This window comes from Lagenorhynchus albirostris, chromosome 11 (genome assembly GCF_949774975.1).
Source record: "Lagenorhynchus albirostris chromosome 11, mLagAlb1.1, whole genome shotgun sequence".
Lineage (NCBI taxonomy): Eukaryota > Metazoa > Chordata > Mammalia > Artiodactyla > Delphinidae > Lagenorhynchus > Lagenorhynchus albirostris.
The window spans coordinates 79,014,738-79,042,247 of NC_083105.1; the positions used below are offsets into that span (position 1 = coordinate 79,014,738).

The 27,510-nt window shown below is 34.3% G+C and overlaps 1 protein-coding gene across 4 annotated transcripts in view; it reads left to right on the forward strand.

The window, feature by feature from the left end:
* IPO8 (importin 8) overlaps positions 1-27,510 on the forward strand; it is a 71,023-nt gene that overhangs the window by 26,037 nt on the left and 17,476 nt on the right. For 3 of the 4 annotated variants that reach the window (XM_060166618.1, XM_060166617.1, XM_060166620.1), the window contains 11 exons: positions 687-786; positions 3,046-3,122; positions 3,414-3,530; positions 4,692-4,781; positions 6,095-6,260; positions 7,308-7,468; positions 8,288-8,413; positions 10,355-10,421; positions 13,627-13,752; positions 14,356-14,453; positions 19,311-19,406. In XM_060166618.1, the coding sequence (XP_060022601.1) occupies positions 687-786; positions 3,046-3,122; positions 3,414-3,530; positions 4,692-4,781; positions 6,095-6,260; positions 7,308-7,468; positions 8,288-8,413; positions 10,355-10,421; positions 13,627-13,752; positions 14,356-14,453; positions 19,311-19,406 (1,224 nt within the window). The remainder of the gene's footprint in view (positions 1-686; positions 787-3,045; positions 3,123-3,413; positions 3,531-4,691; positions 4,782-6,094; positions 6,261-7,307; positions 7,469-8,287; positions 8,414-10,354; positions 10,422-13,626; positions 13,753-14,355; positions 14,454-19,310; positions 19,407-27,510) is intronic. The other variant, XM_060166619.1, reaches the window with a different exon arrangement.

Consider the following 27,510-nt stretch of genomic DNA (forward strand, 5'->3'; position numbering starts at 1 on the left):
AGGGTAGGAAATTAAGTTGTTGAAAATGGAAAAAGAAGAAGATGTTCATGTTGTTGAAATATTGACATTTAGGATCAAAATGGAAATGTAAAAATGTTCACAATAAGTAATATAATAGTAAATATAACCTTGGTTTGATATTTATTTCTCTTAAAGAATCAAGGTATGTTTAGGTATGTTTAATATTGATAGTAAAACTTTTATCCCCGCTCTTGCCTCAAAGAATAGCATTCATCTCTTTCTCTGTACCTTTAATCAACTGTTGTTTAAAAACAATCTTATGGGCTTCCCTGGTGGCGCAGTGGTTGAGAGTCCGCCTGCCGATGCAGGGGACACGGGTTCGTGCCCCGGTCTGGGAAGATCCCACATGCCACGGAGCGGCTGGGCCCGTGAGCCATGGCCGCTGAGCCTGCGCGTCCGGAGCCTGTGCTCCGCAGCGGGAGAGGCCAACGTACCGCAAAAAACAAAAACAAAAAACAGTCTTATGTTTAACTTCTTCTGCCCCCACCTCTACCCCTTACCCCCAAGGCTTTTGCTTTCCTGCTTTCACTTTAGCCAATACAAACTTGACAGAAAGATTAATATAACAGTTTGGAAAACTAACTTCAGGAAGGCTTTCATTATTTGTGTTCCCCAAATGTGAATAGTCTATACCCATTTGTTGTTTTGTTTTTTTCTCTTGTTAGAATATCTCTGAAGATGTGATTTTTTCTGTGATGTGTTATAAAGATGAAGATGAAGAGCTGTGGCAGGAAGATCCATATGAGTATATAAGGATGAAATTTGGTAATGGAGATGATTTTAGTCCTCATCAGTTCCTGGCTCCGTAAAGTAATAGAACTAAATTTATACTTTTAAGCAGGTTTTACTACTTTGTTAAATTCCCAGAGTTCTGCTTTTCACGATAAACTCTGAAACTCGTGAGAGTTTGATGTTCTGTTGAACCGATGGACTTGAGATGAAAAGCTGCTTTATTTGTCCATCCCTCTCATGGGTGCTGAAGCAGTCATGGAACCATCTAGTATAACTCTTTCTGTTGTGATGCTGATCTGCAGGGACCATTCCTTTCTGTGCCTTTTGGGATACCTATTTGTAGATTGGGTTGTTCTCAGTCTGGGAGATCCTTTGCATTTCTGCATATTTTAGGAGCACCCCAATTTAGTTTGCATCCTTAACCTAGGGACTGAGTATTCCACAGGGGAATGAGATTACTTCTGATGACCCCACTGTGTGGCCGAGTTCTCTGTGGGTCCTTTTAGCCTTGGATCTTCCAGGAAGCTGTTGAATTGTGTAGGTTGCCTCAGTTCATTCCCTTTTGTCACCAGTTTGAATTAAGCACTTCCTGGAGTACTCAGGCACTTAGCATAGGAAGATGTTATTTGTGTACGTCTGTTCCTCCCATGGTGAAGAAGCTATCTGAGGGCAGGGACTTTATCTTACTTGCTTTATTTTGTATTCTCCATCCCTTCTACACCCCTACATTCCTCTGCAAGTTCTTGGCCCTAGTCTGCCTTCAGTGAATGTTGAAACAATTAATTGATAAGACTCGCACTGCCCAAGGCATGCTGAAGGTACTGTGACCACAGTGCTTTCCCCTTGTCGGGCCATATGTCTCTAGTTACTTGAGTTAAGCCTACTAATATAGATGCTAGATTATTGGGCTATGTTGTTTTCACAGTGCTTTGTGTTTAGATTCTTTGATTCAGTAAGTGAGGGAGCGCCTCTTTCCTTTGGAGACAAAGTACAGGAAAAGCAAGTGAATGAGAAACAATATTTACCACTGCTTTATCCTTCCATTCTATCATTTCTATTTGAAAATCATTGTACATATGCATGATTTATTAATTCCCCTTCCTAATGCTTTTGTTTTCCTAGTTTGCTTTGACAGAGAAGAATGATTAACTGGTCTTTTTTCTGTCTTTTTTAAGGCATTTTTTTAGTGTCTAGCTTTTCTGTGATACCTGTTTTATAATGTGCAGTGTATTTGTTTAACTTTCAGAAGGCTACCATTATTTTACTTATTCTTCATATCAAATAAGAAAGTATCTCAGTTTTTAGAAAATATAATAGTTAAGAGCTGTGTTGATTGATAGAATTTACATTTTATTGATTAAAAGAGAATATGGATAATTCAAGACTAGCTAAAGTGCCTTTTTTCCTTAATCATTTCCTTCTGTAGAATGCAGTGGGTATTACTTAATATGTGTATTTTACTTTTAGATAACTATTGGGGAGAACAATTACGTTATTAGTTTTCTTTTTATATTTTTGTCATGTGCAGTTATTTATATTAACAAAATATCCCTGTCTAAATGTATTGACTGATATTAATAATGGTGTTTTTAGATTTGGTAAAAACTGAAGGAGCTCAGGCTTTGATGTTAAGACAGCCTGGATGTGAATGCTGGCCTGGTTGCTTACTCACTGTGTGACTGTGGGCAAATTACTTAACCTATCTGAGATGGAGTGTTTTCAGCTATAATATCTTGTGTGTGTATGGGTGTCTATATGTGTATTATCAGTTTGTTTGTTTCTCTTACTACGTAAGCTCCATGAGAACCATTTTTGTTTGATATTTGTATCCCCAGAGCTTAGAACAGTGCCTGGCACATAGTAATCACTAAATAAATTTTTATTGTTTTTTGATAGAGGTAAAGCATTTTTCCTATCCTCAGTGAAACAGATATGCCTAATATGTATTGTTTGTTTTAATGTGATTATTTAAAAGGACAACCTTTTAAATAACTAAGTATTTTAATAAACATTTGATATTTATTAAAATAAACACATATTTAAAATTTAAATATTTAATAAATAACATTTAATTTAAATATTTAATAACTATTTAAAATATTTTAAAAACATTTAAAATAAATATTGTGCATGAGAGCAGTGATGATATATCTTTAGCTTTTTTGTGCTATAAACCAGTGTTATATGTTGACTGTTTTATTTCTTGGTTTTGGAATAGTGGTCAATAAGGTTTAAAATCTATAATAAGTAGTTGTATTTTTGCTAACATGGTTTAAACTTTTAAAATCTTAGATATTTTCGAAGATTATTCTTCTCCCACCACAGCAGCCCAGACTCTCTTATATACTGCTGCAAAGAAAAGAAAAGAGGTATATAGTTATTCTTTTTAAATACAAAACTGAAGGGTGGCCTGTGTTCATTTGACACTCTAATGAATGCCCCTAGTATTTGAAAAATTATGTTAGTAGTTATAATCTGTTACTTTAAAAATATTTTTCTATCCTTGTAAGGGAAAAGGAATATTTTGTTTTCTTACTTGTAATTGCTTGATAGCACACAATAAAATGGCTTTATTTTTGAAAATTTGTACATCATATTTAATACAATAGTAAGGCAGTAAAAGTTCATATAGACTAAAATGGTTTCTTCTGTTTCTTTAGGTGTTGCCAAAAATGATGGCATTCTGTTATCAAATCCTAACAGATCCGAACTTCGACCCTAGGAAGAAAGATGGAGCCCTGCATGTGATTGGTTCCCTAGCTGATATTTTATTGAAGGTTAAGCTACTCAAATTTAATTTACTTAATAACACTGTGTAGCAGAGGCAAATGAGAGAATATGAAAGTTATGGATAATTTAAAACTGGTGACTTTCTGCATAATTGAATTGACTAAATATTTTTCTTTCCTTAATTTAAAAAATGACTTTTTTTGATAGTTCCATTTTTATTTATTTATTTTTAACATCTTTATTGATGTATAATTGCTTTACAATGCTGTGTTAGTTTCTGCTGTATAACAAAATGAATCAGCTATATGTATACATATATCCCCATATCCCCTCCCTCTTGCATCTCCCTCCCACCCTCCTTATCCCACCCCTCTAGGAGGTCACAGAGCCACTGAGCTGATCTCCGTGTGCTATGCGGCTGCTTTCCACTAGCTATCTATTTTATATTTGGTAGTGTATATATGTCAGTGCTACTCTCTCACTTTGTCTCAGCTTACCCTTCCCCCTCCCTGTGTCCTCAAGTCCATTCTCTATGTCTGCGTCTTTATTCCTGTCCTGGCCTTAGATTCTTCAGAACCATTTTTTTTTTTTTAGATTCCATATATATGTGTTAGCATGTGGTATTTGTTTTTCTCTTTCTGACTTACGTCACTCTGTATGACAGAATCTAGGTCCATCCACCTCACTACAAATAACTCAATTTCATTTCTTTTTATGGCTGAGTAATATTCCATTGTGTATATGTGCCACATCTTCTTTATCCATTCATCTGTCGATGGACACTTAGGTTGCTTCCGTATCCTGGTTATTGTAAGTAGTGCTGCAGTGAACATTGTGGTACATGTTTCTTTTTGAATTATGGTTTTCTCAGGGTATATGCCCAGTAGTGGGATTGCTGGGTCATATGGTAGTTCTAAAAAAAAATGACTTTTTAATCATCACTTTTTAAATATGAAAATGTTGCTGTATAAAAAAAATGATACAAAATGACTTGTGTTATTTATTTTTAGAAAGATCACTCAATATCAAATTATATCTAAAGTACTATTTCTGTCTTGTTTTAAAACATGCAATATGTAGGTAAAATTTTACAAAATTATAAATAGAAGTATATTGTGTAAGTCATAACAAACGTATTTTATTAGGAAGTGATTTTTACGTATGAAAAAGACATTGGTAAGTTAAACTTAATTTCTGTTTCCTAACAGAAGAGTTTATTCAAGGACCAAATGGAATTACTGTTGCAGAATCACGTATTTCCATTATTATTGTCTAACCTGGGATACCTTCGAGCCAGAGTAAGTTTTCCATATTTCCATTATAGTATCTCGAAATCTTCATTTGTAAGTTAATTATTGAACTAAATATTTTTGAATAAGTTGACCTTTTACCACATACTGAGGTGAAATGAAGGCAATTAGAATGTCTTTTATGGTCACATAAGCTGAAAAAAGAGCAAACTAGTGAATAAAGGAATTTATAGATTTTAATTCCAGCTGTTTGTTTCCCCTAGCCTCACTTGCTGCATATGCAAAACATTTAGTGAGAGGGATGATGTTACAGCAATGGTACAATGTAAATTCATAAGCTGATTAGTGTCCAAACACTAATGGAAATTATATTTTGGCTAAAAACTTGATTATGATTTCCAGTATAATAGTTAGATATGCCTTAATAAAATGGAGAAAATAATAATCCATGTAAATTTATTTGTGTTCTAAGTGTATATTATTTATAGAAATAATATATTTTATGGAGAAATAAAAATAGAACTTTAATTTAAGAGCCTAGTACTTATTTTTATAACTGTATCAACCCAACAAAATGTCTTGCTAAAACCAATATATGTTAAAATGCCTTGTACACTCTAAAGCATTTTATAAACAGAAGATAATAGTCACTAGGGAGATACTTGTGTGAATGTAACTTAGCGATGTGGACGGCACACAAGTATTTTTATAAGTAGACTGTTATTTCTGCAGACTCTGTGAATTGTATTTCTCTTGTTAAGTCTTTAGTCATTCAAATTAATTACTGTCAGTTGTGTTTTATGCACATAGAGAATTTAAAAAAATAATATGATTCTGTGGTCTAATAGTTTAAACTTTGGTAATTTATGCAAAGTTAAATTTCTTCGTGTCTTGTGTGAGTGAAAAAATCAAGTTTGTTAAGCCAGTTAGTGTAAGGGAAAATAATATTTCATTCATTTGTTGTTAAGACCAGTAAATGAATATCAGCATTGGTTGGTTCATAGTGCTTTTGCATATAAATAATAAATAAGTTATGAATCATAATATTTATTAAAAGCATTGACATGATTTCTTTTTTCAGAGACACTTAAATTTGGCTCTGTTTTCTTTTTCCTGTGAATAATGATATTGCATAAAGGTAATTTAGAAGTAATAAAACTGCCTTTATTATAAGAAGTCTGGGAAATCCAGAAGTTAGCAACTAAGGCTAATATGCTTCTCTCCAAAAACAAATAAATAAACAAATAGCACTTGGTAGAATTAATGATATTTTACTTAGTAAGAAGTTCTTGTATGTGTGACATTATTACATAATGCCATAATCCTAATAGTTTCCTACTAACTTTTTTCTTGTAACATAGTCCTGTTGGGTACTTCATGCATTCAGTTCTTTGAAATTTCATAATGAGCTCAACCTAAGAAATGCAGTTGATCTAGCAAAGAAGAGCCTGATTGAAGATAAGGAGATGCCTGTCAAGGTTGAAGCTGCCCTTGCTCTTCAGTCATTAATTTCTAACCAGACACAAGGTAAAGATAAAATTTTTAAATTTAAAAAATTTAAAATAAAAACACACCTTTTAGAGGGTGTATTTAATTTATCCTTTTGACATGGTCTTCTCAAGTAGTTTTGTTCACTTCCTACCCTAACAAAGATGAGTCCCTAAGTCTTAAGGTTCAGGGTTTGGATTTTTGAGCTTTTGCCCCCTCAGAATTTTATAGGAGTTTATTCTTGCCACTTTTAGGAGTGTCTGTTGACTGTGGTTTCCAGAAAAATTTTAGATTAGAAAAGAAGTTGATGATTGGTAGATGGGGAATCAAGAGACCTGGGGGTCTAGTTTTGATTGTGCTACCACCTTGCCATGTAGACCTGGGCAAGGCCCATGATCTGTTAAGACTTAGATGCTGTATGTTTAAATTTAGGGGGATTGGACTAGATGGCTTTAAGATTCCTTTCAACTCTAGGATTCTATGATTCCGCTAGTTCTGAAAGTAGCAAGTAGCATTTCTAGTGAGTGATAACACATATCTCATTTGTTTGTTTAGAAGAATGTTCTGTTCAAAATTCAAATAAACCTTTGAAAGTAAATTCGGCTTTATGAAGAACATGAACCTTTACCTCTATTCAACAGTGTTCCAGTGGAAGGACAGTATTGCATAAGCACATGTCGGGAGAAGGGTGATTAGAGAGGGGGTGGGGGAGGGAACAGGCACATCAGTGTTGGGCATAGTCTTTATGTACATGATTTTTTATACTTGTGTCATGATAACATACTCGTGTTTGATAAGTCATGCTGATGACAGAGCACATGTGTAATTAGAATTTCTCAGTGGGTGCTATTGGCATTTTGGGCAGGACAGTTCTTTACTGTGCTGAACTGATTATCCCTATGTTACTCATGGGAAAATTGATACATTGGTGAATATTATTTTGGTACAGCTTTGTAACTTACTCACTGTGAAGCAAATATGTTATCTAGAAGCTATTACTCTGTGTTATTTACCTTGTGACCAAGTTACTTTCCTTCACTTGTCAATGGCTAATTTTTTTACTGAGTTTGTTTTTTATTGCATTAGCTAAGGAATATATGAAGCCACACGTGAGGCCTATTATGCAGGAGCTGTTGCACATTGTTAGAGAGACAGAAAATGATGATGTTACTAATGTTATCCAGAAGATGATATGTGAATACAGTCAAGAGGTAGCCTCAATTGCTGTTGATATGACTCAACACTTGGTAAGACTGGGCAAAGTTTTATGTTAGTTGGTATAAAGGCTTTGAATAATCTAAATAAACTCCCAAATCTGGAGTTCAGTTTACATGTAATTGAAATGCTAATATAAAAAATTTGCTCTGATAATTCTGACAGTTAATAATTTCTATATATACTTTTAAGTTTTCCTAGATTTTGGATTTATTTATTTAATGACAACCAGAAGTTAATTATTTGCTATCTGATTATAATAGCTAATATATATTCCACTTTAGTGACTAGATAAGGGAAAAATGCCCATGTTTAAAAACATGACAGATTCTATCATTGATTCACAAAGTGCATATCTTAAAGTTTGAGCAATGCTGACATTTGGATGTGTGACACTCCCCCTTTTTTTTTTTTAAAGAATTTATGTATTTATTATTTATTTTTGGCTGTGTTGGGTCTTCATTGCTGCACATGGGCTTTCTCTAGCTGCGGCGAGTGGGGGCTACTCTTTGTTGTGGTGCGCAGGCTTCTCATTGCGGTGGCTTCTCTTGTTGCGGAGCATGGGCTCTAGGTGCGCGGGCTTCAGTAGTTGTGGCACACGGGACTCAGTAGTTGTGGCTAGGGGGCTCTAGAGTGCAGGCTCAGTAGTTGTGGTGCACGGGCTTAGTTGCTCCGCGGCAGGTGGGGTCTTCCTGGACCAGGGCTCGAACCCATGTCCCCTGCATTGGCAGGTGGATTCTTAACCACTACACCACCAGGGAAGCCCGACAATGCCCTTTTGCTAACTTATAGAGAAGGGCGGGTATAGCTACTATAGTACTAATTGTCGAATGTGTTTGCTATTTTCATAGGCTGAGATATTTGGCAAAGTTCTTCAAAGTGATGAATACGAAGAAGTCGAAGACAAAACCGTAATGGCTATGGGAATTTTACATACCATTGATACTATCTTGACAGTTGTAGAAGATCATAAAGAAGTAGGATTTCTTTGTGTTTTATTATGTCATTATAGTAACTGAAATTTATATGATCACTGGTGATGAATTTTAAAGTCTTAACCTTTAAATTGCTATTTATGTTGCTGGATTTTAAAAATTACCCTCAAATTTTAAAGAAAAGTATTAAAATGATTGAAGGGAAATATTACATGTGGTTTTAAAGTATGTAGTATATCTCTTTGTGCCAAGCTTAGTTCAGTTCATCACATCTGCTATGTGCCGGGCTAGGTTTAGGGGGATATCAAATTGAATAAGACATGAGCCCTGCTTTTTGGAATCCATAGTCTGGTCTTCTTGGCAGAGAGAGACTGCCATTCAATCATGGTGGCAAATTTTAAATAATGGAACAAAATGCTGATGTGACAAATATCTGAGAATGGAAGGGAAGAAAAGCTTAAAACATCATCTTTCCTAAACTGAGTTCCAGAACAATATTGGGATAAGAATTTGTGCAAACATTTGTTAAGTGCTCTCATATCCGTTAGCTGATAGAATGTTACTATGTCACCCTGCCATACAGTGCGTAATGGTAGTGTCCTTTTGCAGAAGCGGAAAACAAGGTTCAGGTAGTATCAAGAGTCTGAATCATGTTCATAGAGCTAGTAAGTTGTAGATTTGGGGTTGCAGTCAGTTGATATATCCTGATAATATGTCAGTTAATCCCTACCTAAAACCTGCTGCTCTCTTCCCCAAGTATTATATATTATATAGCCTCTACCTGACTGAGATTAGATTTGTGTTCATTACTTCTGTGAGCACGGTTGACTCGTTTGGCAATGATGGCAGCTCTCATTTTGTACAGTGGGACTTAGGAAGCAGGTGCTGGTTCTTTAAATAGCATTGTTAAACCCTGTGGCTGTTGACTTATCCTGTGTTTATCACATACCAATGGACACTTACCAGGTTCTTAAAAATGGTTCAGTTTTCTTCTCCTGGGCAGGGCTTCCTTTGCCTAAAAGGCTTAGTGTGAATTTTTTTTTCCATATTCATTATTGTTTTGTTGTGTCCTTGTTGAAACAGTATGGGCCTATCAGTAAAAGTGAGATTTCCAAGTTAAGTTACATGTATACTTAAGGATTATTCTTTCACTTTATATGTAGAACTTATATTTTAAATTTGAAGAGAACTTAGACATCGCCTTGTCAAGTTTTCCCAAATATGTGTGTGTGGAGGATGGGCAGTAGTAGAATGAGCAGCAGGGTTAGTTTGAAGACAAAACAGCATTTTATCTTTTTGTTTTAATTTTTAAATTCTTGATATTAATTTTATTTTGAATTTCACGTAAAGTTAAAGGAGCATGTGACCTTATTGTGATTATCAAGGGAGGCATGGGTTAAAATTGAGATGCACTAATCAAATCCAGCTTCCTTAACCTGCAGATGAAAAAACTTAAAGCCTTCAGCTAAATGGCTTTACCAAGGTCATAGGTAACTAGAGGCAAAACAAGGACTGGAATCTTGGTCTCCTGACTACCAGTCTTATGATTTTGAACTTTGACTTACTAAAAGCAAACTTTGAAAACAAGATTTCCTTAAAAGGAATATTTACACGTGTACAAATACTTAATGTATGAAGAGCAGAATTATAAATCTGGAACAGATGCTTAGTATTTTTATGGCTTAAGCCTTCACATTGAAATCCTAGATATATTAGGAATTAATTTTGGTATAAAATATGAGATAAGGAAGTAATTTAATTTGTAATTTTATTATGAATTTAACTGCCACTTCTATCATGAGTCTACTTTTCAGAATTTCCTGGTTATTCTTGCATGTTTAATTTTTCATGTGAAGTTTAGAATTCTCAATTTCTCTTCTCAGAAAAGTCCTGTTGGTATTTTTATTGGGATAATATTAAAGTTATAGATTAAATTAAGAGTTATGATGAATTTTAAACTAAATGTTTAAAATTTGTCTTTAGGTTACTCAGCAGTTAGAGAATATCTGTCTACGGATCATTGATCTTGTTTTACAGAAACATGTAATTGGTAAGTTCAAACATAGAATAAAAAGGTAAATTGGGACTCTTTTTAAATTTGATGAAAAATGCATTTTAACCCTTCAAATTCAACAAGATGGACAGTTTTGAGAAAGAGAGACTTGCATTCTGTTCAATTTGTAGATATACTTTCTGATTATAGGCATCCAGATTTTCATTTAGAGGTAGGCTTAACATATCCAGTTAAGAATTTTTGGTCTTGGAGTTTTTAAAGAACAGAGTATTTAAAGTTTTTTAGAAAGGAGGAACTGGGATGAGGTTCAGGTGAGGTTACTTTAATCTGGGATTGAAAAATGTGAAATGATAGACATATATCCTATCAGAAGTGTGAATTAATTGTTGTTCTCTTATCTGTTACGGTGCCTGACTGCTGAGTAGAATCAGTAGCTAATGCTGGATGTTATACACTGATTGGAATTTGTAGAGGAGGCAACTTTTTCATAGTATCCAAGCATTTTGAAGATGCCAGCCCCAAATCTTGTGGGCATGAGGGAAATGCAACCTGTGTAGTGTATAGATAGAAAGATGGAACAAAAGCATGCTACTGCCTAAGAGCAGTTGTTTCCAAACTTTTTATCATTCACACCATTAGTAAAAAATTGAGCATGTACTTCTAATGTATGTGAATAATATTTGAATACCTATTTATAGGCAATATACATGTTACTGTACTACATTTACATACATAGAAATGTAAAAACATGAGATTAAATATAAATATATATGTATATATTCACTACGTGTTCTAATAACATTCTTCTCCCATCTCAGTGGATTATCCTGCACCCTGCCAAGGGTACTCCTTACTTTTGAAATAGTTGCTGTAAAGCAGTAGTTCTAAGACTTTGGTGTGCATAAGAATCACTGAGGATCTAGTTAAAATGAAGATTCCTGGATCATAATTCCAGAGATTCTGATACACTCAAAAAGAGTATATTCACTTATGTCCTTATTCATGGAAGAGATTGTAACTGAAAATTCTCCATTAAAAAAAATTTTTTTAAGGACTTCAAACGTGAATTTTTTAATTGATTTACAGTATTATAATAGTTTCAGTATTACAATATAGTAATTTGATATTTTTATAGAATATGCTACATACAAAGTTATAAAATATTGACTGTATTCCCTGTGCTGTGCATTACATGCTTGTAACTTATTTATTTCAGGTGAAGGGGATTAAGAGATACAGATTACTAGGTATAAAATAAATAAGTTACAAGGATGTAATCTCCATTTAAATTTAAAGTAAAGTAATCTTGAGGAAAAAACTGTAAAGTAAAGCAAAGGGAAGTAGTTTATACTAACCTTCTGTAATCTGCCTACACCAAATATTTAATTTGAGCAATTACAACATCAGGATGTTAAAAAAAGGAAAGGGGCCTATTTCTTGGGTGTGGTGGGCAGAGGAGAAAGCCATGGTTTCAGCTGCCTGTCTCTTTTAATCTCATCCCTAGTCCCAGGGTGATAGCTGATCTCTCTTATGTTTTCAGCTGTGATGCACATAATGTTAGTGGCCCTTTTTTGAACCAATATTTGGCTATGCAAGATCTCAGATTCAAAAACAATAACAACCAAACTTGTTCTGGAAGATGTCATGGGCTGAATCTGTTAATCCAGGACCCCCCGCCACAGTAGTCTGACCATGTTATGTCCGTGGGTCCAATCTCTTTCCATTGTCCCACTTCTCCCTCCCTCCTTTGCCTGTTTTCATTGCTAATTTACTCATGAAGTTGATTTATTATTAGAAGCCAGGCTTAGCTGTTACTGATTTAACTGTTCTATCTTATGCAGTAAGTCAAAGTTAGTAAAACCATCCTACCCTAATAGTCAGTCTTCTTGGTTGAGAATAAATGAAAAAACTTCTGGTCAATTTAAGCAGAAATGGAATTTAGCGGAAGGATAGTCGTAGCACACCAAAGCAGTGGGAAGGCTGGAGTTGGCCAGAGCCAGCCAGGATTCTGCTGTAATAGTGGTCTGCTTAGAAGGCCAGTGCTGCCTTTGTCAACACTGGGTTCTAGGCTGCTGCCTACCATAGTCCAGACTCCAACACAGACCCTGTCCCCCCCACCCCCGCCCCGCAAAACTGGAACAGCTTTGTGCCTTCTAGTTTCTCCCTCAAGATTCAGAGTCCTAGTCTTGAGCATCTGAGTAGCCAGGTAATGCACACATGCCATAGCTGTCACGAATGTGAAAGGAAATATTTCTACCTTTTAGGCTTCACTTTAGGGAAGAGGCATTTGCTTTCCTGAACAGAACTCTCAGAAATTTTATATTCAGACAATTGGTTGTATTTCAAGTGATTGTCTTACATAACAAATTATTTCCCAGTATCTATGATTTCCGTCTTATTTTGCTTTTGGTAAGGCATATATCTGTATTACTAGCTTTTGAATGTATTAAGTTTTAAATAATGTTACAGAAAAAAACTTTATTCAAACTTCCAGGGTGAATATTAGTTCCTTTTAATAAGAAGGGAAAAAAATAATTAACTTTGAAATTAAACTTTTTTGTTCAGTGACATGGTAGGAATTATTTGAAATTTTTGTATTGAGGTTTGTGTTTTCTGATTGTATGTTTAGATATAATTTGCTTTTGAGTGAGGGTAATAATAATAAATATGTGTACAAATGCAAGCACATTCCCTTTGAACTCTTCTACTTTGAGTATAATTGTCTTGAGGTAAATTAAGAAATACTGTACAAATTTTACAAGCTTTGTAAATTGATGAAATACTGTCCAGTATATAGTTTGTAAAAATATGTGAGACAGACAGATATTTTCACCTAGATTAATTAAGCTCTCTGAAGAACATTATTTGTAAATTTAAAATCCTGTGTAGGAGCCACATACAATAATCTATTCCTTCTTGTATTCATTTCTAATATAGTTTTTTTATATATATATATAAACTATACTTTCTATATTAAAAAATATAATTTTTCAGTATTATAAGTAAGTTTAGTAAAAACAAATCTTTGGCTTGTCTTATTGAGTAGGGGGCAGATCTTGGTAAGAAATGGAAGGTGGCAAATAGATGTAGCTGAAGATGTGAATGCTGAGAAACAGATGCTCAAAAGTACATTAGATGTAAAACATGTGTGAGTGTATAGCCTAAATCCTCTTCTGAGTGGTCTTTGTGTTTAATTTTTGCTATTTCCTGGGATTCTAACTAGAGATTTTCTTCTTTCTAGAATTCTATGAAGAAATTCTTTCACTGGCATATAGTTTAACCTGCCATGGTATTTCTCCTCAAATGTGGCAACTTCTAGGTATATTATATGAGATTTTTCAGCAGGATTGTTTTGAATATTTTACAGGTATGACTTTGACCATGTAACAGTTTTGCTTTTCTGTGTCTAAATAGATATTATTTTCGAGTAAAGGGTGGTGCTACCATAGGAGTGTTTTTCAGCCCTAGGAATAGAGGTAGTAGGAGGGAAACCGTATTGCCTACTGTATCTTAAATTACTTTGCAGTCAGAGTATATATCCATATATTTATTAATATCTTCTGAATATAGACTATATTCCAAGTATTGTTCTAAGCTCAGCAATACATCAATGAAAAAAATAGACAGCCCTTGCCCTTTTGACACTTCCATTCTAGTGGGGGGAGGGAGAGGGTAGGAAACACACAGCCAAGTAAGTAAATATACAGTATGTCAGATGGTGATGAGTGCTATGGAAAAAAAGAAGAAAATTAATAACAATCACTATAATAAATGACGAGCATTTTAGTCTTTCTGATCCACATTTTTCTCATTTATAGAAAAGGTGGATTTAACACTTTCATTTCTAGCATTTTGTGGTTGCAAGGGAAGATAGTAATGTGTGGGTGCTACAGAAATATGCTTTCAGTGGTAATAATTTATTTCTACTTCTGTTACTCAAGTCTCACTGGGATTTTGAATTTTTTTCCAGACATGATGCCTCTTCTGCATAATTATGTGACAATAGATACAAATACTTTACTATCAAATCCAAAGCATTTAGAAATACTTTTTACAATGTGTAGAAAGGTAAGCATGTCCTAAACATTTGTCATAGTGATTCTTACTAATGGTTTACTTACTAACGTTTACTTCCTAATGTTGTATTTTACTTCAGGTACTCTCTCAATTTGTTTCTTATACATTTAGTTCTGTATTGCTTTCATCAACATATATTTGTCATTTTGTATTTTCAAATGGAGTTTGGAATTATCTGAAAATTTCATATTGTGTGTTATACTTAAGAATGTTTGCTACTTTTATAGCTGTGTACTTTATAATGCTTAGGTAAATAATTTTCTTCGTGTTTTTTTTTTCAAAAATGCAGACTTGCTCCTTGATTAAAAAAGAGTGCTAGGAAAATATCACACAGTTTGTCAATTATTGATTTTTCTTTTAATTGAATGTATATATTAGAAGACACTAGATATAGGTAATTTGAACATAAATAACATAAGACAAAAAATTGGAATAGTTGGAAAAACAGCATCATTTAGCTCAATACAGGATAATTGGTAAGCCACATAATGGCTACTGTTGTATTTATGCACAAACATGATTGTCTACTATGTTATCTTTGTCACAAGTTAGATTTGGCCCTCTTGGTTGTATCTGGGAATCATTGTTGACTAATGCTTTCCTCCTCTTTTAGGTGAATATATGTATCAATATATACATAAATATAAAACTGTATTGCATAGAGATGGCAGATTTTAGAAAGCTCAAATAGCCAGAAACCTAAGTTTGGCCTTGGAGTTGGGAGTAAGATAGCTAGTGTACAACCTATTTTCCTCCCTAGAAGAGATGTGTACCAGACTCTGTTAAAAGCGCTGAACTGATAATCAGTTTATCTGATGGAGGTCTCAGTTCGGTTATAAAGAGCCTGGGAGATTTTGGGAAGTCACTAAGTTTCATCACATGTAAACAGCAGGAGTAGAATCACGATTTTTGAAGACTCATATTGCTCTGTAATAACCCAGCTTGTTGAGTCATAATCACCTGGCTGTCCTCAGTTTTTTCCTAAGTTATAGAGACAGCTGCTAGTGAGGGAAAGGGGAAGAGAAAGCAAAGGTAGAAAACATAACAATCCTACATGGTCCTTTATAACTCACAGTTGCTCTGTATTATAGCAGATATAGTAAAAGTGACGTTCACAGTGATGGCCTTCTACTTGTCAAGTAGTTAAATATATTTCTTATTTCTGGTCTTATTATTGAACTCTTACTGTACACTGGTATTTCCTAAGCACTTTATACACATGAATTTATTTAATCTTTACAACATTATATCACCTTTTGTTAAAGAGGAGACAGGCATTTTGCATTGTGCCTGAGGTTTAGAAAACTGACCTAGTCACATAGCTGTTATGTGTTGGAGCTAGATTTGAATCCTGGTAATCTGGCTCCAGAGCCCATTTTTTTAAGCTACTGTACTATATTTTGTTTCTCTTCCTTTTGTGGGGGGACAAAACCTCAAACCAACAAAACCAGCAAACAAAGAAACCAAGTCAATGCAATTTTGGGAAAAGGGGCTGAGTTTTTTCTTTCTGTATCATATAATCCTATGACATAAGTATATTACTATATTTCTTTTTACAGCTGGGGACTAAGGTACAGAGAATAAATATTGGGTGGGCCAAAAGGTGCGTTTGGTTTTTTCCATAAGATGGCTCTAGTAGCATTTAGTTGCCTTTAACTTCATTTGAAACAATTTTGTTAGATTGTATGTGACAGCTGTCATATCACCATGAATTTAAAAAAAGACTTATCAAAATTGGTGAATTTTTGTGTAGCCATTTTAATATTGAGGATGGAAGAAAAAAAGCAACATTTTTGGCATATTAAACTTTATTATTTCAGGAAAGGTAAAAACGCAACTGAAATGCACAAAAAGATTTGTGCAGTGTTTTTGGAGAAGGTGCTGTGATTGATCAAACGTGTCAAAAGTGGTTTGCGAAGTTCCGTGCAGGAGATTTCTTGCTGGCCGATGCACCACGGTCAGGTAGACCAGTTGAAGTTGATAGCGATCAAATCAAAACAATAATTGAGAACAATCAACGTTATACCATGTGGGAAATAGCCGACATACTCAAAATATCCAAATCAAGCGTTGAAAATCATTTGCACTAGCTTGGTTATGTGAATTGCTTTGATGTTTGGGTTCCACGTAAGTTAAGTGAAAAAACCTTCTTGACCATATTTCTGCATGCGATTCTCTACTGAAACGTAATGAAACGTTCTGTTTTTAAAACAAATTGTGATGGGCAATGAAAAGTGTATACTGTACAACAATGTGGAATGGAAGAGATGGTGGGGCAAGCAAAATGAACCACCACCAACGGCACCAAAGGCTGGGCTTCATCCAAAGGAGGTGATGTGTATATGGTGGGATTGGAAGGGAGTCCTCTATTACAAATGTCCCGAACACTTTTGGCACCAGGGGACTGGTTTCGTGGAAGACTGTTTTTCCATGGACCGGGGGCGGGGTGGGGGAATGGTTTTGGGATGATTCAAGCGCATTATATTTATTGTGTACTTTATTTCTATTATTATTACATTGTAATAGGTAATGAAATAATTATACAACTTACCATAATGCAGAATCAGTGGGAGTCCTGAGCTTGTTTTCACGTGCCACTCACTGATAAGGTTTTGATATGAGTCTGCAAGCAATTGATTTATTATGGTCTCTGTGCAGACAAACCTGTCTGCTAATGATGATCTTATTTGCAGCCGCTCCCCAGCGCTAGCATCACTGCCCCAGCTCCACCTCAGCTCATCAGGCATTAGATTCTCACAAGGAGTGTGCAACCTAGATTCCTTGCATGCGCAGTTCCCAGTAGGGTTCACGCTCCTATGAGAATCTAATGCCACCGCTGATCTGACAGGAGGCGGAGTTTAGGTGGTAATGCGAGCGATGGGGAGCGATGGGACCAGTGGACCGCTATTGGTCCGTGGCCTGGGGGTTGGGGACCCCTGCTCTATTATGATCTCCTTCCAGAAAACCAAACCATTAATTGCAACAGGTACTGCTCCCAGTTAGACCAACTGAAAGCAGCCCTCAACGAAAAGCGTCCAGAATTAGTCAACAGAAAACACATAATCTTTCATCAGGATAACGCAAGAGCACATGTTTCTTTGATGACCCGGCAAAAACTTACAGCTTGGCTGAGAAGTTCTGATTCATCTGCTGTATTCACCAGACTTTGCACCTTTGGATTTCCATTTATTTTGGTATTTACAAAATCTCTTAATGGAAAAAATTTCAATTCCCTGGACTGTAAAGGCTGTAAAAGGCACCTGGAATAGTTCTTGCCTCAAAAAGATAAAAAGTTTTGGGAAGATGGAATTATGAAGTTGCCTGAAAAATGGCAGAAGGTAGTGGAACAAAAGGATGAATACGTTATTCAGTAAAGTTCTTGATGAAAAATGTGTCTTTTATTTTTACTTAAAAAACTGAAGACACTTTTTGGCCCACCCAATAGCGTTTCTAAAAACACAGCTCGTAAATGGTAGAACTAGGATTTAGACCAAAGCATTCTGGTTCTAGAGCCCACATGTTTAGAATCTAGATCTAGAAACACTGCTCTTGAGGTAGAATTTTAAGTTTATGTAAATAGGGTTGGTTCTTGGTTTTGCTAGCTACCTGCTTATGTTTCAGCTCACTGATCCATCTGTTTTCCAGCTTCTACAATTTTATAGCTGTCTGTTTTTTCCTTTATCTCTGTCTTTGTGGATATATGCCTCTAAAATATCTTTACCTTTATTTTAATGGCCTTTGGGAAGGGATAAAATTGAATGGCGATGTTCAATCTGTCATCTTTATCTGGAATATCTTTTAAATTCAGTTTTCTTAAATTGTATTTGTCTAGGAAATTATCCAGGTCATCTAAGTTTTCAAATATATAAGGAATATAATATTGTTCATAGTATTTTCATTTTTAATCTTTCCTTTATCTGTATTTATGTCTTTCATAATGTTTTAAAATTTTGCTTTCTTTGCTTTTTAAAAATAATTTTGCCAAAAGTCTACTTAAGTCTTTTTTTAATGAATCTATTTTTGATTTCTGTTTGTTTTACATCTTTTTGTTTATATTCCTAATTTCTATCTTACTTTTATTCTCTGGGTTAAGTCTGTTCTTTTTCTTATGTCTTGTGTTTGAACCCTTATTAATTTTTCCATATTTCTTTATTTCTAATATAAGCATGCCTCTACTCTATAAATCTCTCTTCTGGGAACCTTATTATAAGGCTGCCGTATTAGGTGTATGAACATGTGCACTGTATAATTGTTCATATCAGTGAAAATACAGAATTGACATTAGGGGAACAGGCTGGTAAGCTTTGTTATACTCATCTTCTGTAATACTGTATAGTCCTAAATGATTATAATGTCTATGGAAAGTAGTTCAAATTATGAAGTCCAAATGAGGAAATTAAAAGGTGTGTAATATTAAATTTATGGTTTCATTATGAAAAAATGGGTGCATATAGACAAGAATTCAAAAGGAACAGAAAAACACAGGGTTTATTTAATTGTTTAAGAAGAAGGTTATTTTGTTTTCTTTTGATTTCATTGTATTTTATTGTTTTGATGCATTACATAAAGGGAAGCTTCATTTGTCTAGACAGTTAACTCATATAGCCTATTTTATTAATCCAAAGTTAAATAAGTGAATTATTACACCTTATAAGGAATCAGAGTAGATGAAGAAGATAGATGAACTTCATTTTGAACTTCCTTCTTTGGGTTGGCAAGGTAAACTTACGACTCAAGCAACGCTGAGATTCTAATGGCTGAATTTTTATGTGATATTTACTTCATGTAGACTTGATTAAATTTTTTGCAATTGCTATTTACTGCTGAGTGAAATTTTAATTACTGCAGGTACTATGTGGAGATGCAGGAGAAGATGCAGAATGTCATGCAGCCAAACTTCTTGAAGTCATCATTCTTCAGTGCAAAGGAAGGGGAATTGATCAGGTAATATATGTATAGAAAACATCCTACTTGATGTTTACATTTAAAATGTGCATGTCTGATGGATGTTTATATTGTGATGGAAAATTATAAAGATAGCCTATGGTTTGTGTTTACTGGTAGAAATCCTATGACAAAAATACCCAATGCAATTTGGCATCATATTTAAGAAATCATTGCTAAATTCAAGTTCACAAAGATTTTCCTCTAAGAGTTTTATGGTTTTAGCTCTAACATTTAGGTCTTTAATTCATTTTGAGTTAATTTTTGAATATGGTTTGTGGAAGGGGTACAAATTCATTATTTTCCACGTGGATATCAAATTGTCTCAGCACCATTTGTTGGAAAAAACCTATTCTTTCCCCATTGAATTATCTTGGCACACTTTGTGAAATCAATTGACTGTAAATGTGAGGATATATTTCTGGATTCTCATTCAGATTTAATTAATTTTTTTGTCCTTAATCCAGGACTGCAGTATCTTTATTACTGTAGCTTTGTAGTAAGTTTTGAAATTAGGAAGTCTGTGTCCTCCAATTTTGTTCCTATGTAAGATTGTTTTGGCTATTATGGTCCCTTGAATTTCCATATGAATTTTAGGATCAGCTTGTCAATTTGAGCAAAGAAGCCAACTGGGATTGTGATAGGCATTGTGCTAAATCTGTAGATCACTTTGGGAAGTATTGTCACTTTGAGAATATTTAGTCTTTCAATCCCTGAACATGAGATGTCTTTCCTTTTATTTAGGTCATCTTTAATTTTTTTCAAAAATGTTTTGTAGTTTTCAAGTACAAGTTTCTTTCATTAAAATCTTCATAAAATATTTCATCCTTTTTAATGCTATTATAAATGGTATTGTTTTCTTAATTTTATTTTCAAGTTGTTTATTGCCTGTGTTTAGAAATACACTTTTTCTGTATTTATGTTGTTTCTTGCAACCTTGCCAAATTGCTTTATTAGTTTTAATAGAGTTTCAGAGAATTTCTTAGGATTTTCTGTACACAAGGTCATCTCATCTGCAGATAGAGTTTTACCTTTCCAACTTGGGTGCTTTTTATTTTATTTTTCTTGCCTAACTGCCTTGGCTAGAACCTTCAGTGCAATGTTGAATGGATGCGGCAAGAGGAGACATTTTGTCTTGTTCCTGATCTTAGGGGGCAAAGTATTCCTTTCCCCATTAAGTCTGATGTAAGCTGTAGGTTTTTCATAGATGTCTTTTATCAGATTGAGTGTGTTCCTGTTTATTCGTGGTCTGTTGAGTCTTTTGATCATGAAGTCGTGTTGAATTTTATCAAATGCTTTTTCTGCATCTATTGAGATGATCATGTGGGTTTTGTCCTTTATTCTGTTGATACGGTGTTTTGCTTTAATTGATTTTCAGATGTTAAATCAACCTTGAATTCCTGGTGTAAATCCTTCTTGATCATGGAGTATGATCCTTTTTATATATTTCTAGATTCAGTTAGGTGGTATTTTTTTAAAACTATTTTTGTACCTGTATTTATAAGAGATATTGATCTGTAATTTTTTTTTTCTTGTGGTATCTTTGTCTGGCTTTGGAATCAGAGTTATGCTGGCCTCGTGTGGAATAAGTTGGGAAGTGCTCCCTCCTCTTCTATTTTTTGGAAGAGTTTCTGAAGGTTGGTGTTTTTTAAATGTTAGAATTTAGCAGTGAAGCCATCTTTGCCTGAGCTTTTTTTGTGGGTAGTTTTAAAATTACCAATTCAATCTCATTATTTGTTATAGGTCTACTTGTATTTCTATTTTTTTTTTTTTTCCTTTTTTGTGGTACGTGGGCCTCTCACTGTTGTGGCCTCTCCCGCTGCGGAGCACAGGCTCTGGACATGCAGGCTCAGCGGCCATGGCTCATGGGCCTAGCCGCTCTGCGGCATGTGGGATCTTCCCGGACCGGGGCACGAACCCATGTCCCGTGCGTCGGCAGGCGGACTCTCAACCACTGTGCCACCGGGGAAGCCCTCTATTTCTTTTTTTTTTTAGCGGTACGCGGGCCTCTCACTGTTGTGGCCTCTCCCGCTGCGGAGCACAGGCTCTGGACATGCAGGCTCAGCGGCCATGGCTCACGGGCCTAGCCGCTCCGCGGCATGTGGGATCTTCCCGGACCGGGACACGAGCCCGCATCCCCTGCATTGGCAGGCGGACTCTCAACCACTGCGCCACCAGGGAAGCCCAAGCCCTCTATTTCTTTTTGAGTTAATGTAGGAGTTTGCATCTTTCTAGGAAGTTGTCCATTTCATGTAAATTAACTAATTAGTTGGCATGCAATTCATAATATTTCATTATATTTCTTTTTGTTTTTGTAGGTTGGTAATAATGACCCCGTCTTGTTCCTGATTTTAGTAATTATTATCTTCTCTTTCTCTCACTCTCTTATTTCCCCCTTTTGTTAGTTGAGGTAGAGGTTTGTCAATTTTGTTCATCTTTTCAAGGAACCAATTTATGATTTTGTTGTCTGTTTTTTTGTTTGCTATTTCATTAGTTTTTGCCCTAATCCTCATAATTTATTCCCTTCTACTTGCTTTGAGTTTAGCTTGCTCTTCTTTTTCCAGAGTCTTGAGGTGGAAGTTTAGGTTATTAGATTGAGATATTTCTTCTTTTTTAATATAGAGGTTGATAGCTATAAATTTCCCTCTAACCACTGCTTTAGCTACGTTCATAAGTTTTGGCATGTGTTCATATTCATTCATCTCAAAATATGTCCTTATTTCCCTTGTGCTTTATTCTGGACCCACTGGTTATTTAGGAGTGTGTTGTTTAATTTCCATATGTTTGTGAATTTACCAGAATTCTTTCTGTTAATGATTTCTAATTTTACTCCATTGTAATTGGAGAACATACTTTATGTGATTTCATTCCTTTTAAATTTATTGAGGCTTATTTTATGGCCCTGCATATAGTCTGTCCTGGAGATTGTTCCATGTGCACTTGAGAATAATATGTACTTTGCTGTTATTGGGCTGAGTGTTCTGTAGATGTTTGTTAGATCTAGTTGGTTTATAATGTTGATTAAGTCTTTTATTTTTTGCTGATCTTCTACCTAATTGTTCTATTCGTTATCAAAAGTGAAGTATTAAATTCTCCAACTGTTATTGAATTATCTAGTTCTCCCTTTATTTCTGTCAGTTGTTTCATGTATTTTAGGGCTCTGTTATGTGTATGTATGTTTATAATGGTTTTATCTTCCTGATGAATTGACCCTTTTATCATTAAAATTGTCTCTCTTTATCTCTAGTAACACTTTTTGTTTGTTTTGATGTTGTTTTTGTCTAATATTAGTATATCCATTTCAGCTTTCTTATGGTTGCTGTTTGCATGATATATCTTTTTCCATTCTTTTACTTTCAACCTATTTGTATCTTTGAATTGACCCATTCACATTTACTGTTGTTACTTTTACACATAGATTCAATCTGTCATTTTATTTTTTATTTATGTCTCATGTTTTGTTATTGTTCCCCTATTCTTTCTTTACTGCTTTCTTTTGAATTAAGTACATATTTTCTAATGTCACATTTTAATTCTTTTTAATTTTTTCTCCACTATTTTAAACATTTTTCTTAGTGGTTGCTCTAGGGCTTACCATATATACCTTACCTTATCAGAATATACTTCAGATTGAGATTAACCTAATTTTTAGTGAGATATAGATGCATTACTCTTATATAGCTCTATTCCCTCTTTCCCCTTTTTGTACTACTGCTGTCATATATATTGCATCTATATATGTTATAAATCCAACAATACACTGTTTGTAATTATTTCTATTTGTAATTTTATTTCAAAGAAGCTAAGAAAAAAGGCAACCAAGTATATATCTACAGGTATATACTTGTTATATTAGCCTTCTTATTTACCATTTCTCAGTTCTCTTTATTTGTTTGCTGTGGGTTGAAGTTACCATCTGGTGTCATTTCCTTATTCCAGTAGAATCTTGCTTCTACATCCTTTGTATTGTTAATGTTGAATATATTACATTTTATAGTTTCAACAGTACAATTATAACATGTTATTTTATGTGATTGTTTTTTAAAACAGTTAAGAAAGTGAAAGAAATACTATTTTTACTATTTTTTATAATTACATAATTACCTTTACTGGAGTGTGTGTGTGTGTGTGTGTGTGTGTGTGTCTTTCTTTGTCTTTGAATTATCCTCTGGGTCACTTGCTTTCAGCCCGAAGAACTTCCTTTAGTATTTCTTGTAGGTAGGTCTGCTAGCAATGAGTTCTGCTTTTTTTTTTTTGTTTTTTTTTTCTGAGAATTTCTTTATTTCATCTTCAGTGAGGTTGAGGTCTGAAGGTATTAGTTCTGTTCTAGGCAAGTAGCATTGGGAGTGGAAGATTAGAACAAGATTCATAGTGGGAGTCATTGCAGACATTGCATAGAAAACACCAGAAAAAATAAGACATAAGATGAGGACAGGGAGAAGCCTGTGAGCACAGGTTTACCTTGGAAAATAGATGATCTTTTTCACAGAAACAGAAAGTGTAGATACCAGGAGATGGGAATAGAGTGATATTACTCAAATGGTGACCATCTAATGGTGTCAGTAGGTGTTCATAAAAAAGTGTATTCAGTGGTCTGGGGAAAACTGGATAAAACAAAATTCATTTCATTATTGCTTGAATTCTTAGTGCCTTTATCTGGAAATGTGCCTAAGGGAGTGGTTAGTATTCTGTGTTTTCCAAATTAATTAACAGTGGAATCTTTTTGTTTTCCAAACCCAAGGAACATCTATTAACTGTTGTGACAGTGCCGTTTAGATAATGCTGATATAGAGATCTGTCTTGAGGTAGAAATAAGGGATGTGGAAGCTTAAGTCCAATGGCTTTATTTTTGCAGTTAAATAGGAAGAGTTGTAGAAAATGAAAAAAGTTGAAATTTCAGTTTGGAGGAGTCTAGTAAGTAGTAAAGAAAAATTGAATAAAAGAATTGCTTTTAGCTGGATAGACTCATTTGAAGTTAGCAAGTAAGAATTTCATATGTAATGTATGTACAGTGGGTTTTTACTCCTAAAACTGGGTTGTTAGAGGGATTGGAAAGTTGGTACCCAAGCATTTCTATGTCAGAAAGTTAAGTGAGTTAACTCACTGTCTAATGTTAGTGAAGTTACCATTACTGTGCTGAAGGATTGTAATGCCTTAGAATTAAATTCCTCAATATTTCCTGTAAATTGGTAGTTAGATCTAGAGATTTGGTTGGATTCAATTGTGATTTTTTGGCAAGAATACTTCATAGGTGGTGGTGTGTATTTCTACTAGGGACAGAATGGTTGTCTCTCGTCTTATGATCTTAGTGCTGTTGGTGATGATATTCTAATTCTGTCATTCCTTCTTCATTTATGAGTGGAATTACTTCTATGAAGAGAAATGTTTTCTCATCAATTATTAGATTACTCTGAGGAATAGTTTGAGTATTTGCCATTATTTGTCATGATTGAGACAATATGTTGTTTCCTTATGCTCCATCTTTGGAGCATCCTCCAAAGATGACCAGTGAGGAGTTTTTTATGGTTTTTATTTTTTGGCTTTTTAGTATTATTTGACCTTATAGATTCAAATTTATTTGATACACATCAAATATATTCAGTATATTTAAGGTGTACAAAGTTCTTTCAACTTAGGCCAGTGGGAGCCTCTTGAGTTTGCCATATGAATGCTTTTGACCTGATTCTCATAGCCTTTGGAAGTTTTCTGCTATCTGGTGTGATTAGATGTTCCAGTTTCATCTTGTACATTTCCTGCCCTACCCTGGGAAATGGTATTCCAAGACTGCACAAGGGATATTCCTTGCTATTGAGTAGGTCTTTATTTCCACAAAAGAGAACCAGGAAATACATATTATATTATCTTAAGATTAATGCATCATTAGTAGACACAGATATTTCCAGTTTCGGACTACATTATTTTTACTTAATTGAATTTTACTTAATTGAATTACTAATTTACTTAATTTACTAATTGATCCTAATCAGTATCTCCCACACCCAAAATCCTGGTTCTCATCATAATTACTCACTTACTTTACCCCACTAATATGTATATATTATCACCAACATACGATCACTATTAACAGTTTAAGATTTTTTAGTAGCTCCTTCTATCTCAAGGGTATATTCATATGCTAGGGATATTTATAGCCAAACAAGTCAAATCATAAATTTTAAAGTAATTTAACATAATCCCTGTTTGTTTGATTATTTATTTCATTTTATTTTAACTTTTAGGGATTGCTTAAATTTTTTGTGAATATAACATATGCAAAGTCTAAAGTCTAATTTACAAAACAAGGTATATTCAGGGGAATCTAGCTTCCATTCCTGTCCCCTCTACCATTACTTTCTTTCCCCATTTCTACACTCCCCCCACCCCCCAGTTTTTAGTTCATCCTTTCATTTAAAAACAAAAAGCAAATAGTTATATCCGTTCTCTCCTCACCTTCTTAAACAGTAGCATACTAAACATATTTTTTTTCCATCTTGCCTTCTTCACTTAATATCTTGCAGATCACTCCATAGTGGTATATGGAGGTATTCTGCATAATCAATCCCCATAATTGACTTTATTTTAATATAAACGGATAATTTTAGTTTTACTAATTTTGAAACCTCACAGTTTCTTTGTATTCTTAATGGCTTTGCATGTAATAGTAGATATTTGTTAAAATGAAGCTTTGTTATTAAAACATATCAAAAAGTTTTTCAAACTTAGTTTACATTTTCTTTTGGCTTCATTGATTCACAATAATTATTTAACTGTAGTAATAATTTTTAATAGAGCCTATGTCCTATATATGCTCTATATCAGAATATGAGACAAAATCAATAGAGTTAATCAGACTAGTCATTTCTTTATAAAAATCTCAATCTTAAAAGTTCCACATGTAGTCATGTGTTTTGATATTATATATTATCCTAAACAAGTCTAGTATTCTTCTGATACTAATGTACTTACAGTTTGGCTTACTAAAGGAAACATATTGAATTTGTCTTAAATTTTTACATGAAACTCTGATTATTTTTTAATAGATTTTATTTTTCAGAGTAGTTATAGACTCTCAGAGAAATTGAGCAGAAGATATAGAGATTTCTCTTGTACCCGTTACCCCACACATGCATATCCTTCCCCATTATCAACATCTCCGCCAGGGTGGTGCATTGGTTATAACTGATGAACATACTGACACATCCTTATCACCCAGAGACTGCAGTTTACACTAGGGTGTACTCTTGGTGTACACACTTTATATGTTTGGACAAATGTATAATGACATGTATCTACCATTATAGTATCATGCAGACTAGTTTCACTACACTGCCCTAAAAACCCTCTGTATTCCACCTATTCATCCCATTCTCCCCTGAAACTTTGATTTTTAAAGTTTAATTTAAAAATGAACTTATATTAAGACCTCAGAATTTTATTTTACACAAATCATTTTAGCCCATCCCTTTTTAAAAATTGAACTATAGTTACTGTACAATATTGTATAAGTCACAGGTGTGCAATATGGTGATTCACAATTTTTAAAGGTTATACTCCATTTGTAGTTATTATAAAATATTGGTTATATTTCCCATGTTGTACAATATATCCTTGTAGCTTATTTTATACCTAATAATTTGTACCTCTTACTCCTCTACCCCTATATTGCACCTCCCCCTCCCTCTCCCCGCTGGTAACCCCTAGTTTGTTCTCTATATCTGTGAGTCTACTTCTTTTTTGTGATATTCACTAGTTTGTTGTATTTTTTAGATTCCACATGTAAGTGATATCATACAGTTTTTATCTTTCTCTGTCTGACTGATTTCACTTAGCATAATGCCCTCCAAGTCCATCCATGTTGCTGCAAATGGCAAAATTTCATTCTTTATTATAGTTGAGTAGTATTTCATTGTGTATATATACCACATCTTCTTTTTTTACATCTTTATTGGAGTATAATTGCTTTACAATGTGTGTTAGTTTCTGCTTTATAACAAAGTGAATCAGTTATACATATACATATGTTCCCATATCTCTTCCCTCTTGCGTCTCCCTCCCTCACACCCTCCCGATCCCACCCCTCCAGGCGGTCACAAAGCACCGAGCT